This window comes from Terrapene carolina, unplaced genomic scaffold, assembly GCF_002925995.2.
Source record: "Terrapene carolina triunguis isolate 2854851 unplaced genomic scaffold, T_m_triunguis-2.0 Scaffold833, whole genome shotgun sequence".
Taxonomy (NCBI): Eukaryota; Metazoa; Chordata; order Testudines; family Emydidae; genus Terrapene; species Terrapene triunguis.
This window is the reverse complement of record NW_020665184.1, coordinates 3,981,610-3,997,428: the sequence shown is the minus strand read 5'-3', so window position 1 is coordinate 3,997,428 and position 15,819 is coordinate 3,981,610. Positions and strand designations below refer to the sequence as shown.

Here is a 15,819-nt window from a genome sequence, read left to right as displayed (position 1 = left end):
TGTGTGGAATATTGGTGTAGAGGGCTTCTACGTCCATAGTGGCCAGGATGGTGTTTTCTGGAAGATCACCAATGGATTGTAGTTTCCTCAGGAAGTCAGTGGTGTCTCGAAGATAGCTGGGAGTGCTGGTAGCGTAGGGTCTGAGGAGCGAGTCCACATAACCAGACAAGCCTGATGTTAGGGTGCCAATGCCTGAGATGATGGGGCGTCCAGGATTTCCAGGTTTATGGATCTTGGGTAGCAAATAGAATATCCCTGGTCGGGGTTCTAGGCATGTGTCTGTACAGATTTGTTCCTGTGGTTTGTCAGGGAGTTTTTTTAGCAGATGGTGTAGTTTCTGTAGACATACCCTGAGTGACTTGGAAGGAGTTTTTCTGCCTCCCCGCTAGGTTGCCCAGTTACTCAGGCCGAGGCAGGGCAGGTGCTGCAGACTTTCCCCTCTTGCAATCTTGATGACATGAAGTGACTTGGTTTAATGTAACTCTTTACTGGTGTGGGTATGAAAAGAGGCTGCAGGAGTAGAGGGGTAGGGTTAGCATCCTGACACTGATCCTTAAACAGCTCCAGCCCCAGCCTTTGTAAGACAAGGTGAGGGATCACGTTTGGGGCTCAGAAATGTTAATGCCAGAAGAGACCATTGTGACCATTTCATGTGACTTCCTGTCTAACATAAGGCTCTCAGTGGTGTCTGCATCAAGCCCAATAGCTTCTGGCTGAGCTAGAGTATAGCTAAGCTGTTTTCACCTGTACCTTTATTCCCTTGCAGCCCCTCACAGCCAAGAGGAATGAAATTGAGAAGTGGCGGAAAGAATTCAAAGATCAATGGCTAAAGGAACAGAAAAGAATGGTAAGAGACTAAGAGATGGAAAATGGTGAGAGAGCCAGGCCATCTTGACAGCTACAGGCCCAGAACACTGAGAACATGGGGCCTCTCAGAACACGTAGAGAGAAGTGCTAACAGCAGCCTTACTGGGAACCCTTTACCCTGGCCTACACTGCTTTGGGAGGTGGGAGGGTCCCAGAGCTTGGGCTGGAGCCTGAGCCCTAACATCTACACTGCAATTAAAAATCCCTTAGGCTAAGCCCCATGATCCTTAGTCAGCTGGCATGGGCCAGCGTGGGTGTCTAATTGCAGTATAGAGATACCCATCCATCTCAATGGGGTACATGCTCTAAAGCCTAATGACAATCATCATTAATATGTAAATAATTAGTTGGAGGTGTGCAATGAGGATGGTGATGAGTCAAGGCAGTGTGGTCAGGAGGAGTGAGAACAGCGGTGGGAGCCAGGAGATGCTGAATTCTAGTCCTACTCCTTGGTATTGTAAGTGACGCTTGCATAGAGTCCTCTCCACAGTCTGACGCTGGCTAGCACTGGCCTTAGAGTAAGTGACACTCGGCACCCACAAAACAGATGCTTTTATGGCTAGCAGACTTGTGGTCCCAGTCTCCTTCCAGTCTGACGATGTGCCCTAAACGCCCTCCTTCTTGGATTCCAGAATGATTCACTGTCATCCTTGCGCAAGTCCCGCCTTCACTACATACAGCGCTGCGAGGAGTTGGAGAAAGCCAAGCTGCTGAGTGCCAAGGCAGAAGATGAGTACCAGGTCATAGCAGCAACCCACCCTGGCAGCGCCAACAAGCAGCTGGAGAAACGGCGCCGCTCTCGTGAGGAGGCACAAGTGAAGGTGATGGGGTTGTATCACTTCTCTCTTATACAGATAACTGAAAACGGACTCAATGAACTAGAAGCCACTTGTAATATTGGACACTAAGTAAAATATTATGAGGCAGCCACTAGGTTCATCCTTTGCTGCTGGGATGTGGGGTTGATCAGGGCTAGGTCTTGAGTTTTCAGCCTTTAATCATTTTGGCTATCCTCTGCTCTTTCCCATTTTTGGCACCCACAAAGACACCTGTGCCCAGAAGAGTTTGGGACCCTGACATAGCTTGTTCCTCATGTAAAGAGGAATATTCAGTGCTCAGTGGCTTTGCCATGCTGGGCTAGATACCCCTGTAGGCTGAACACCTAGCATTACAACTGAATGTGCTGCAGAGCAACGCAGAATGCTCCAGTGACACAGACAAGTTTTGAATTCACTAGCCTTATGGAGAGTTTGCAGCCTGTTAATTAGAGGTGACCAAAATTTTTTGAATGCAAAGTTTTGTTTTGTTTAAAAATGGCCTTTTTTCCAAAACAATTTTTTTCATGAAAAATTGTTGATATTACTGAAATTTTTAATTTTTCACAAAAATATTTGTCCCATCTTTGATTTTTTAAAATTATCAACAAAAGTATTGAAAATCAGCACTAAGACTTCATATAAATGCTTAACAAACAAGCCGATAGCCCCATTCAGCTCATCTCCCATTGTGTTCTGTGTTATCACGTGTCACCCCACTCATGGCTGCACTGTGGTCGCCTGCTTGCGATTTCCAAGGTTCTCCGCCTGGCATTGCTGCTTCTTCATTCTTTATTTTGCTGCACCCAGGTTCAGGAAACAGAAGTTTCTTACAAGATGTGCATCAGTGATGCCAACTCTCGTCGGCAGGAGCTGGAAAAGGTGCGGGAGAGAATTGTCTCCCATATCCGGAAACTCATTTACCAAGGAGATGAGGTGCTGACACGGGTGAGTATGACACTGCTGTGCCACTTGCTCCAGTCTCAGGGACGTCATCATTCAGGATAGAGCCACCTGATCTTTCTCTACTATACAGATAATTAATGTGATGGTTCTCAAGCAATCGGAACCCAGATCACACCCTGAGCATCGCTTCCGTGCTGACTTTGCAAGGATCAGTGGTCCCATACATAGCTATAGTGACCACAAACCGCCTACTGAATCAGGGGAGTCTGTGGGACAAGGCTGAATCTGGTGACAGATGATGTGGAGACAAAAACAGAGGCTAGAGAGCAGGCTCAGAGCCAGTGAGCAAAGCTCATCCTGTATATGATTCAGCATAGAGGAGGTGAAGTCCTCTCTTGGCTTGCCCAGAGGAGCCAACACCAGCTTTACCAATGACCGTGACTGAAGTACAGTTCCTATAGCAGCTGGATATGGGGTAGGGGTCTGTGTTTTCACTGGCTAATGGGCTTATATGCAGATTTATTTAAATTAAGTGCAATTCTTTGAGTAATTTCATTAATAAGGTGAAACTAAAATGCTAGGCAGCTATATCAATAAGCAGGAAAGCGTGGCGCCTGTGCAAGAGCCTTGTTTACAAACTGAACCGGGAGCCTGAGGGACACACCTGAGATTCAAGGGAAAGAGAGGGTCACCAGGCCTAGGGGTGTTTCATGCTTTTTGGGATTTCCATAAGGTCACCTTGAGGATGTTCAAGTTGCAGCAGACTCAGGCAGAGAAGATTCCAGTGGGGTACGAGAACATGACTGAGTACTGCAAGCCCTACAGAATGGGTGAGAAATATCTGGAATTCATTCAGAAGCTGCAGAAGAAAGAGATCCCCATGGAGGTGTTTGAATTTGAAGCATTTATTCCTGCAGGGCAGAGGTAAAGAAATGTAGAACCAGAGCTGGTGGCTCCAGGGCTTGAAATGTATAATAAGCTGAATAAAAAGACTCATTTAAAACATTTTACGCTATAAAATCACTTGTGATGCAGCAGGGTTATTAATGCTGAGAAGACATGGAACGGGCTAGTTGATAACTTTGAGAAGTACCACAAGCCAAAGTCCAAAAGGGTCTGTTCTCTCCTTGAGGACTCTGCATAGCTTCCATTAATATTAGCAGAGAACAGACTCCCAAAGATCATTTGGTTTCCTTGTGATGATCAGTAAGTGTTAGGGCCTGCACAAGGATAACTTGGTCCAGCTGTCTGCCCCAAGTCAGGAGTTGTTTCTCCCACTTGTTTAATGTATTGATCTTCATTATCTCATATGTATGATATTTGATTTCCAAACTACCCGTATTTATATATTTCCTGTAGACTGAAAATATGAGGGAAATTATATTAAACTTAGTTATATTGAAATTAATGGTCAACAGGTTTATAACAAACATAAGGAAGTATCAGGGGGTAGCCGTGTTAGTCTGTATCTACAAAAACAACATCCGAAGAAGTGAGGTTTTTACCCACGAAAGCTTATGCCCAAATAAATCTGTTCGTCTTTAAGGTGCCACCAGACTCCTTGTTGTTTTTATAAGGAAGTACTTCTTCACACAATGCACAGTCAACCTGCAGAGCTCATTGCCGGGGATAGTGTGGAAGCCAAAAATATAACTATGTTCAAAACAGAATTAGATAAGTTCAGGGAGGACAGGTCCATCTATGGCTATTAGCCAAGATTGTCAGGGATGCAATCCCATGCTCTGGTGTCCCTAAATCTCTGACTGCCAGAAGCTGGGACTGGACGACAGGGGACAGATCACTCCGTAATTGCCTTGTTCTCTTCGTTCCCTCACAAGCATCTGCCACCGGCCACTGTCAGAAGATAGGATACTGGGCTAGATGGACCATTGCTCTGACCCAGTGTGGCCATTCTTATGTTCTTAGTATTGACTGTCAATCTGGTGTGCACTTGCCCTAGGCTTCTCTGAAAAGTCCAACCTTCAACTACCTGTAAACTCCCGGAGGCGAGGACCTGGTCATCTTATATGTCTCTAAAGCACCATGTACATCTATGGGGCAATAACATTTGAACTAATGAAAGACAATTTTAAAAACAAAACACAAAATGCCCCCTTCTTGTGTATTTCATTTGAAGCATTGTTGTAGTCATGGTGGTCCCAGACCTGAATAAGTCTGTGTTGCTCAAAAGCTTGTCTCTTTCACAAAACGAAGTTGGTTGAATAAAAAATATTTCCTCATCTACCTTGTTTCTCTGTGTATTTCATTCTCAGGTCTCCTCCTAGTGGCAGAAAAAAGAATGCAGTGCAATACTCCTGCATCTCATCCTCTGCAGCTGATCTGAGCACCTACGCAGAAGATGCATCAGGAAAGCAGTTTTCCACAAACAGTGAACAAAGTAGGTTTAATTTAACAAGGAAAAGTTAACTCTCTGTTATGTCACTGCCGCTTGATTCATATATGTATGTAGTCAAGAGTAGCAAGGAGAGGTTAGGTTATTAATAACCTCTGGAGTCAGAGCCCAGGACTTTCTCCAGACTGGGACTGTGTGTGGTTTGGCTGCTGCAATTTTATGGAAAGGGATTCAGGTTCATGAAAATTTGTTCCCTGATTGAATCAGAAAAATTTACTTTTATCTCACAAAGTGTCAGGTTTTATTCACTCCCCATCCACATGCATCTTAGACAAGAGGTGTGTTCCAAAAGGAAAAAAAAGTCAGCTGTGAAAGTCATTCTGAGCTTTAACCAGGAGATGCTGTCATGGATAAAGCAGGTGTAGTCTATTTGCATGGTACATAAGCCTTACAGCATTTTAATAAAGGTACAAACAAGCTGGTTCATGCCCCGAATGCGTTGGAAGCTCTTGTTCATCTCCTGGTGTGTGACCTGAAATGGAGATTTTTTTCTGAAACTTTGTTGTTTCTCTGTCCTGTGAAAACATTTACGAATTTTCTGGCAGTCTGGGGACTGGGGACATCCTGTGTACCCTCAGACCCCTTTACTTGCAGCATCACTTTTATAACCCCATGTTTTGATTTAACCCCATGCTTGACTATCCTCTATATGAAAACCACCTTAGAGTGGGCTGTGACGGGCAGTGCAGCCTGTAAGCTTTCTCTTGTTATTCCTTCAGTTCAGTTCCTTGAATGGTATATTGTATTCTCAAGTTTTACATCCTCTTTCCACAGAGCATCGCATTTCATTGCAGGTTTAACACCCCTTTCACCATCTTACAATTTCTCAAAGACATTTTGGAAATCATCTCACTACGGTAGAAAATAATTGTCATTAAACTTTTCTGGCACAAAAGGACATTTCCTAAAGGTCTTTAAAAAGCATGGCATGATTCAGCAAAAATGCCTCCAGATTGCTCTTTGGATTATCAGGCTCTCATCATGCTTGTGTGTTTCTGTTTTAAAAGATATTAGCAGAAAGGTCAGTTGTTTTGAGGCATTGTCAGTAAGAGTAAAGAACCCAGCAGATGAGCATGGGCTCTTTTAGAAACTGCTGCTGAGACATTAGTCAGGGTGTTGGGATGATCCGTCTCATTTATTTCACCTTTTACAGGTGCAAACAAGTCCTTCTACAGTGACACAGAAAGCCTGGGTGGGAGCTGCGAATCCCGGTCCCTGGACTCTCCCACCTCTAGCCCAGGTGAGAAGAATGGCACTTTCTGCCTAATGTTCATACTAACAAAAAAACTTCAATAGAAATTAAACGTGGATTTGGAGCTTTTTTAATTTTTTCTATAATGTGCAATACATAAATAAAGGACATCTTGTATTTTGTATAATGTAAAACCTTCCTCCTTGTCTCCAGGGCACCAAAGTAGGAAGTTGCTAAAAGCTTCATCCACAGGCACCATGTCCTCCTCGGATGATTTTGAAGAGAGAGATTCATGTCAAACATATGAAAATGGTGAGCAATAAAGAAATCTGTGTGACTGATAAAAAGAAACAGTAGGAGAGCATCCTGCGTCTCTTGTGCTCCCCCATTCTGTTATGCTTATGAAAGGGAGCTTTCCATACACCCCCCCCTACAACCCTGCTGATGCCCCCCAATTTGGACCCGCCGCCCCCCCCCCATTGCTATTCCATCTTTGGGCTCCCCACCCAACATACTCAGCTTTGCTGATGCTCCTCAATCCCAAATCACAGGCCCCTGCTATTCCAAACCTGGGCTCCCCCCAGCAGCTCTGTTGATGCCCCTCCCAATCCACAACCCCAATGGTATTCCAGCCCTGAACCTCAGTATAGTAGTGCTACTGCTGCTCAGTTATGACTGGCAGCAATGTCCCAAATTCTATTTCAGGCCCCTCTAGTTCAGCCAATAACCACCAGTCATTATGTTGAGAACCCCTTATCATCTCAAATAGATAGCGCTACAAGAGATCTGCCCAGCTGTCTAGAGAAATGGGCTGCTAATTCTTTTGCATTTCTAGATGGCATGAGTGACTTTTAGTAATGTCTCCTTGTTATTTATATGGTTGCTGCACCAGAAAATGGATCATCCCAGTGTCAGTTTAAGAACATCTCTCTGTCGAGTGCAGCACAGACCCACCGGCTGCGGAAATTGCGGGGTCCGTCCAAGTGCAGGGAGTGTGAAACCTTTATGGTCAGTGGCACCGAGTGTGAAGAGGTGAGAGCTCAGAACACCCTGGACTGTAGATAACCAGCTCCCCCTGGCCCCAGTGTAAGGTATTTCACTGCAGGCATGTCCCCCCTGCAAAACTATGTGAATGGGCCCCCCTTTGTGAGGCCAATAATTCAGTGCATGACCATCTCCCTGTCCCTCACCCCAGGCTGCTCTGCCATAACAGCTGAGGAAAGGGAGGCAAAGGGGAACGTATCTCCCACTGAGGCGCTTCTGGAGAGAGATGTGGAACAGTGAATGGAGGGAACAGGAGAAGGGATGTGCCCCAGGGGGAGACACTTTCCCCAGCTTCTGGAGTTGTCCTTGCTGAACTGTAATTAGTGCCTAACTGCAATATCGTCCTACCATTGCAGTGCTACCTGACCTGCCACAGGAAGTGCCTAGAGAACCTCCTGATCACCTGCGGCCACAAGAAGCTGCCCAGCCGAGTGCCCCTCTTTGGCATCGACTTCACACAGGTCCCTCGGGATTTCCCGGAAGAGGTTCCATTCATAGTTGTGAAATGCACCTCAGAAATCGAGGCACGTGCCCTCGGAGTGCAGGTGAGCAGCCCTGGGGTAGAGTCCAGCACAGGGCCTGGGCCTGCTCCTGCTGGGGACCAGGATTACACTCCCTTGGACTTTGACAGGAACCACATTAAGCCCTTACTTGGTAACTTTTGTCTCAAGGCACTTCACAAAGGGGGTTTCCCCAGTGAACCATTGACGGTGGCCAAGGCAGCTGACACAGGTCACCTGGCATCAAGACAGACTAATTAAAATTCTCTCTAGTTTCCTCTAGCTCTGGTATTTTTAATGCCCCATCATGGGGGTAGCTGGGTATGAGTCTCTGCACATCACCCTTTGTTTCCTGTCCACAGAGGGAAAGACACAATGTCACATTCCTTCTTGGCCTTAGCTGCAGAAATTAAGCTGTCCTGTTAGTTCCTGGCCCCATCCCCTCCCCTCCCCACTCTTCTCAGATTCTCTAACCAGGATCCCTTGACCTTTCCCCATTTCAACAATGCAGGGGATCTATCGGATAAGTGGAGCCAAGGCCCGGGTGGAGAAGCTCTGCCAGGCATTTGAAAACGGGAGGGAGCTGGTGGAGCTCTCAGAACATTCTCCTCATGACATCACTGGCGTCCTGAAGCATTTCTTGAAGGAGGTGGGTAGCAATTCCCCAGGAGGAACCAGGATCAGTCTCTGGTCCTGGCTTCTTGCAGTCTCCTGGCTTCAGTTTCTGGTGCATCTCTGGGAGGATGGCAACCCCTGTTCCTGGCTTGCTCTTAGCTGGGTTTTTGAGGCACTGGGATGTGTTGATGTCTGTTTGTTTACTGTAGAATTAGGGATTAATTCCAGGCACTGATCTCCTAACTTCCACCTTCTCTGGTGCCATGGGAGTGACTGGGAAGATGGTCACTGTGAAGTCTCCTGACCCCACCAGGGCTCATGGCTTGCAGTGATAAAGGGCAGATGAGACCAATACTTCCCTGAGCAGTAGCAGGCCTGGGTTATTTCTGAGATTCCCAATATTAATTTCATGTGAACGGCAATTCTGGCGAGGCCTGGGCCTTCTCTGCAGGCCCTAGAAGTTCATGTGAAATCAGGGAGCCAATCACTAGCCTGCACATCATGGGGATAAGAGTTGGTATGAGCCTGGGAACATGCGGCTGAAGGGGGCCAGGACTGCGGGGCCACTGACACCAGCAAAGGTCCTTCATGGGACTTCCCCACAGCATCAAATAGGCAGGCTGCAGTAACACAATCTCCCTCATCTCACCACAGCTGTCAGGGCCAGTGCTCCTGTATGAGCTCTACGATGAATTAATCGCGCTTGCCAAGGACCTGCAGAGACCTGGGGAAGGGAAGAGAGACAGCTCAGGGTTCTCAGCAGATCCCATTCAAAGCATGAAGGACTTGCTGAGCAAACTGCCTGGGACTAACTACAACACCCTGCGACACCTCATTGCACATCTGTACAGGTGACGGGGACAAGTGGCTGGCTTGCTGATTAGTGTCACCTGGATGGGGAGGGGGTCTGTTAGATTGCTGCAGAGATCTTGCTTCCCAGAGGAGCATCTGGCACAGTGGCAGGTCAGTACCAGAAGAAGCTCTTAGAACACATCTACACTTGGAGTTGGTATAATTTCCAGCTTGAGAAAACATGCGCGAGCTCGCTCTCCTTGAGGTAGCATGCTAAAAATAGCCTGTAGCCACAGCAGCGCAAGTGGCGGGAGGGGCCAGCTACCCCGAGGATGAGTCTGGCATCGCTGGCTCAGGACAGCTAGCCTCTCCTGATCACACTGCCACAGCCACATTCTGTGTTTAGCACAGTGACTCGATGAGAGTTGGGAATTACACCCTCAGCTGGAAGTGCAGACATGTCTGTAGCCTCCTTCGCTAGCAAAAGGGCAGGGTTAGACCCAAAGGGACAGCCATGAGGAGGGAAAAGCCCATTCAGAAGAAAGGTGAGACTCTCGCAGCTCCCAACAAGGGAGAAGGAAAAGGCCCTGGTCCCAGATAAGCTGTCTGGCCGCTCCTTAACTGATGGCGCTTCACAGTTAAACCAGGTGCAGAGCCAGAATCCCCATTAGGGCAATGGGAGACATGGGCCTGTGGCCCCAAGCTCCTTTCATCCAGCGCTGGACTTTTCACCCAGCTCAGAGCAGCTTCCTGGGTCTCAGTGGAGTCTGAGCGTTGGAAACCAGAACCTTGTCCATCTCCCTCACACATCCAGTTCCTGCCAGGGTCGGGATGTATATCTGTACCAGGAAATGGTGCCATCAGCTCCCGCACTAACCACCCATTCCATCCCTCCCACTCGCTGCAGTGGGGCTGAGAGGCCTTTAACCATGATGTTTTCCTTTCCCAGGGTGGCTCAGAGATACGAAGAGAACAAGATGTCTCCCAACAACCTGGGGATAATCTTTGGGCCAACGCTGATCCGGCCCGGCTCAGGGTGCGATGTCTCCATGTCATGCCTTGTAGACTCTGGGTACCAGGCCCAGATTGTGGAGTTTCTCATTCTGAGCTACGAGAAGGTCTTTGGGATGGATGACTTGCCTCCGTCTTTGTATGAAAACACTTCGCAAGAAGCCTTGGCAGAGAAGGACAAAGAGGAGAAGCAGAGCACTGAGAAAGCCCAGGGTGTGACCACAGAGGTACAGCTCGGAGACACTGAGCTGGGCCCTGTGACCCTGTTATAGTCACAGGGAGTTGGATTAGCGAGGAAAACGGGATCTTACAGAAAGTGAAGCCACTTGGCATCCGTGGGTTATTCAGAGAGCAAAGAGCAGATGGGCAACTCCTGTGGAATGGGAGAACTGGAAGAAATTCCAAGCTACAGATCCCTCAGCAGCTCCCCAGACAGCTCTGAAGGATGTTTTGCTGCACATTTTAAAGAGTCCGATTCCTACAGAAAAGACGTGGGTTTCTCCAGACTGCGTTACTCAGGACGTTGCTGTGTCTCTCAGTAGATAGTTTTACCGTTCATGGAATAGATGATTGTATAAATAGAGAAGGATACAGCAGGATCCCCAGCCCAGACCTGCTGGGCTTGCCTCCCTCTGAGGCGTAGTTCAGCTGTGGCTAGATAGGCTACCAAGTATCGGGGGGTAGCGCGTTAGTCTGTATCCGCAAAAACAACAAGGAGTCCGGTGGCACCTTAAAGACTAACAGATTTATAGGTGCCACCGGACTCCTTGTTGTTTTTGCTAGATAGGCTGTGTTTCTGTGCTGCTGAGTGCTAAGCACCTCTCCAGCCCTCCCCATCTGCCCGACACTTCTCTCACAATAATGCCTAGCACCCTTCCTCTTCAAACCACTTTAAAACTTGAGGTAATTGGCAATACCTCCTGGGAGCTATGTCAGGGGTGTTACCCACAGTTTATAGCTGAATTACCTGAGGCAGAGAGAGGGAAAGTGACTTTCCCAAGGTCACAGGGGGAGTCGAAGCGTGAATGATCAGTATCTGTCTCCCCGTCCTGTGTACAGGCCACCGCGAAGGAAGGGAGAGAGAGAGAGTGAGTGTGTGGCTTCGTTTTCTTAATAGTCACGTTCATGTCTGGTGGGCAGTGGTACTGCTTTCCCCATGGTTCCCCGTCACTGAGGCCTAAGGGATTTATAGGGACTGTGATCCCAGCTGAAAAGCAGATATTAATCTGACAGTGCACCTGACTTCCATTCCCCATATGGAAAAGTCCAATATAATTTAATAGGGATGAATCTAATAGGGCTTTATAAAAACCTACTGAATATAATAGGCAATGATCCCCTTTCCATAGTTTGGAGGGGTTTTTTTTAAACCATCTGTCACGGGGTCACTCACCACACTGGTGCCTCCTGCTGGCCATTTTGGGAATTAGCTCCGGTCAGCGGGTGTGCCCTCCGGTGGTGGTGGCTCTCCTGTCCTTGTCTCCGCCTGCAGACCCACTACAGTTCCAATCTCGCCACCTCTGCTTTGTGGCACAGCCCTCCGGCTGTGTCATAATCCGGGTTCCCCCTTCCAGGGGACTCCTTCTGCAACAGTCTAGCCGCTCCTCACAGCGGCTTTCAGTCCGTAGCCTGGCCGCTTCTTCAGCGGCGAGTGGAGGGGAGGAAGGGAGGGACACAGGCCCACCCACTATTCTGGGTCCCAGCCCGGGGACCCTGTAAATAACAGCTTCCCACTGCCCCTCCTTTCTTTCTCCACCAGTCTGTCTCAAGTCCCTGGGCCACTTCCCCACAGCCCCAGCACCTTCGGCTCCTGCCTCTGGCTCCTTCACCCTCTTCCCAGGGCCTTGGGCCTGCAAGTCCTAGCAGCCCTGTTCACGGTACTAGTTTCTGCAGCCCTCTAGGAAGCCAGTCCCCTCCCTTGGGCTTCCTGCAGCAGACTCCCTTGCGCTGGCCTACAGCTTCCTTTTATATGGGCCAGCTGGGCCCTGATTGGCTGGTCCAGCCGTGCAGCCACCGCCCGAATTGGCTGTTTCCTTGTAGCCCTTCAGGCTGGGTTTTAACCCTATCATGGCCAGTGCGGGGCAGATGCCCTGTCACACCATCCTATATAATTCTACAGCAGGGATGGTTACTAAATTCTACAGGAAAGGTCAAAAATTATTTGGGGGGGAGGGAATTAAGTTCTATAGGAGTTCTCAATATAATAATAAAGCCAAATTGTGAAGATTTTGATAAATCCCTGAACAAATTCCCACTGACTTCCATGGGAAATTGGGCTCATAAGAGCAATGATGTTCGGGCCCCACTGTAGCAGCCATCTCAGGCTCAATCTAATAGTAATTACTTTGCTGTAATTAATGGCTATGTTTCTGTTGCTTCCCCCCACTTTGTCCGTCTGCACAAGGACCGGCAAAGGAATCACTGAGCGAGGCTGCAGTATGACAGATAATGTGGCTGCTGTCCCTTAATGCTGCGCATCATGACCTATCCAGAGGGCACCAGGGAGGTGACATGAATTTAGTGCCATTTTCATAATCAGTTCTTCACCAAGCTTTTAATTGGCTCATTCCTGATTTATTTCGAGCATAAGGAACAGGTGGCTCTAAATAATGGGGCTGCGCTTCCATGCAGGGTTTTCTGAAGGTGCCATAAACCCAGAGAATGAACCTGATCTCCCCACAACTCCCAGGCAGAATTATCGCCCCTTCATTCTAAAAGGGTCTGTTTTAATATGTGTAGGATACATAGATGTAAACCTTGGCACAGGTCTCGTTTCTCCTGCCAGAAAGCAACCCCTGCTCCTGAGGTGCCTTTTGTGTCAGGCAGCATGATTCAATGGGCAGAGCGCTGAATTGGCACTTTGGACACCTGGGTTCTGTTGTCGGCTCTGACCAGTTGTGTGACCTTGGGCAAATCGCCTCCCCACTGTTTCACCTCACAGCCTTTCTCTAGTTAGATTCTTCAGGGCAGGACTGTCCCGCACTCTGTGTCTGTGTAGCACCCAGTAAAACGGGGTCCTAGCCCCAGCTCTAAGAGGCCTCTCCCTCTCTTGCTGAGCCTGCCAGCTTTAGCACTGTGGTTTTGCATTGGGCAAGCTGAAATGGAGATCAATATATTTTCGCCATTAGCCGATTATCTTTGTTCCCTTGGCTACTGCAGCACTCAGGGAACTGCATATCGTAATTAATCTGAAAGGAGAGCCCTGTCGAAACAGGTTCACAGTCCTGGCTTTTTCCTACAGAGTTTCTCCTTCAAGCATGATTCAAGTGAGGGCTACGTGTCTGATAAGTCATCTTCCAGTGAAGCCATCAATGAGCTGACAATGGAGGGAGCCCACAGTCCCCTGAGCACAGATCCCTTAGGTAAATGTCAAGCAGGGGCACATGGTCATGGAGCAGGTTTTGGGTTGGCTTGATCTGTGTTTACTGAACTTTCACAGCTTCTGTGTCTGCCTGTCTCTGCATGTGTCCCTGTGTATGGGGTAAGGCATGGCATCACCCTGCCACTTTCCTCCATCTAGGCAGCCCACTCCATCACAGCCACCGGGCTAGCATGCCATTAGGTTTCAGTGTATGATGAGCCCTTCTCAGGAAGGGGTTTTCCTTCACTCCTCACAAGCCCTGCTGCTAGAGGCCGGGAGGCCTACACTTACCCACCAGAGTCGATTCTCTAAGGTGTTGTAGGCAGGATTCACAGGCTTGAGAACGCAGCACCTGATCTCCCCTCACTTGCGCCCATTTCACACCATGTCTCTCCTCACTTGTCACCATTTACACCAGCATTAAGAGAGGAGGCTCAGTCCCCAGCACTGAACAGGGGACTGGCCTCCACTTGTGTGTTTGTACAGGGATTTGTACTTGTCCAATTTGTCACATTAGCTAGGCCGCACGCTCCAGGCCAGTGGTGGGCAACCTGCGGCCCGTCAGCCGCAGGTTGCCCACCACTGCTCTAGGCTGAGGGGGAACCTCCTTTTAAAATAATTCTCTAATGTTTTGTTCAGATTTGAATAGAAATGATGGCTCTGAGCTGGAGGACCCTGAGGAATCAGTGCACGAAAAGCCAGATCCAGATTCTGATTCAGTTCTAGGGACGCAACCCAGGGGGTACTTCAGCCGGCAGCCTGTGAAGTATCCTCGAGCGGCACAGGCCAAAATGAGGCCAATCATTCACAAACCTTCCAGCTTGTCCTTGATGGCTGCTGCTCTGTCAAGCCCTCTGATGGAGGCTGATGCCGAAGGCAATCCTGCAGCCTGCAGCCCTTTGACGAAGGAAGTCCTGGAGAAGAAAGGCAGCAGGAGTAGCTCACCAGAGACCAGCACACTGCAGCGACGTTCTGGAGGAAAACAGCAACTCAGACATTTTGAGATCACCCAGGAAACTGCCAGGATCGTCTCCAAGTTTCAAACCAACAACACTTCCACAGGGTCCCCTGAAGTTTCTCTGGAAAGGACAAGCACAGACTGCACTGAACCCGAACCAAACCCTGACCTGGGGACACCATCCCAGGAAAACCTTTGTGAACAATGAGGAGTGCACTGCTGGAAAGTGAGACAGGCCTGCCTGCTGAGTGGTGGGGACTAGGGTGACCAGATGTCCCGATTTCATAGGGACAGTCCTGATTTTTGGGTCTTTTTCTTATATAGGCTCCTATTACCCCCCACCCCCTGTCCCGATTTTTCACACTTGCTTTCTGGTCACCCTAGCAGGGACAGAGAAGGGGATGAGATGAGGACCCAATCCCAGCATCTCTGTTAGGGATGGAGCTTGCAGGAAAGACCTCTGCTATGAATTATCAGGAGGCTGTGGGTCAGCCCAGAATTTGCTTTTTTTACTGTTTAGCAAACTCCAAGAGAGCATTCAAAAAAAAGTCCAGAAGCTCTGTTCATGGAAAGCAAACATCTGCGACTGGTGCCAGGAGTTTTTCTGCAAGGGATGGGTTCAGTGTGATACACAGCTTAGCACAGTGTGAGGCACTACAGCGAGAGCACAGATTACTTGGCTGTGGACACCTAGGCAGAGAGGAAATGACTGTAAAGATCAGGCCATTGGAGGAAACACTCACAAATGGTCACTTTATTGAAGCTACAGACCTCCACTGATTTGTTTAATTCACGGCATCCCTCATTTTTCAGCACAAATCCAGTGAAGCAGAGTGTGTTGACATGGTTTGGGGCTTCCACTGCTGCAATTTCTATTTTCTATAAACTGATAAAATCATGTGTCTTTTAGGAAGGAGAAGAGATTGTGCCAAACAGGGTCGGCTCTGGCTTTTTTGCCGCCCCAGGCAAAAAAGCCTCCCGCTGCCCCCCGGCCCCCGGCAGGGAGCGTGGCAGGGGAGGACACTGAGCCCGGCCGCGGCCCCGCTCTCCCCAGCCGGCTGGAGCGCCAGAGGGAGGGCGGCGAGCCCAGCCGCGGCCCCGATCTCCCCGAGCGCCGTGCCGCCCCCCTCCAGGTGCCGCCCCAAGCACATGCTTGGTAGGCTGGTGCCTGGAGCCGGCCCTGGTGCCAACCAGTGAGCAGCCTCAGTGTGTTACTTTATCTTAATTCCATCTCTCTGCTTTTCCAACAGACCCCTCACTCTCTAGCATCTCTAACTGTTGTGTCACAAACATAATCCCTTGAACCCATTACAGAAGGGCACATTTTCACTAATCCAAAGCAAGA

At 48.7% G+C, this 15,819-nt stretch overlaps 1 protein-coding gene across 1 annotated transcript in view; it reads left to right on the top strand.

Annotated features, from left to right (window-relative positions):
* GMIP (GEM interacting protein) overlaps positions 1–14,682 on the top strand; it is a 56,064-nt gene extending 41,382 nt beyond the window's left edge. The window contains exons 3-16 of the mRNA XM_029913708.1: positions 767–847; positions 1,500–1,688; positions 2,493–2,630; positions 3,322–3,512; positions 4,862–4,986; positions 6,155–6,241; positions 6,407–6,505; positions 7,086–7,225; positions 7,594–7,782; positions 8,249–8,386; positions 9,007–9,203; positions 10,094–10,382; positions 13,397–13,517; positions 14,156–14,682. Of these exons, the coding sequence (XP_029769568.1) occupies positions 767–847; positions 1,500–1,688; positions 2,493–2,630; positions 3,322–3,512; positions 4,862–4,986; positions 6,155–6,241; positions 6,407–6,505; positions 7,086–7,225; positions 7,594–7,782; positions 8,249–8,386; positions 9,007–9,203; positions 10,094–10,382; positions 13,397–13,517; positions 14,156–14,682 (2,511 nt within the window). The remainder of the gene's footprint in view (positions 1–766; positions 848–1,499; positions 1,689–2,492; positions 2,631–3,321; positions 3,513–4,861; positions 4,987–6,154; positions 6,242–6,406; positions 6,506–7,085; positions 7,226–7,593; positions 7,783–8,248; positions 8,387–9,006; positions 9,204–10,093; positions 10,383–13,396; positions 13,518–14,155) is intronic.
* The last annotated feature ends 1,137 nt before the right edge of the window (positions 14,683–15,819 follow it).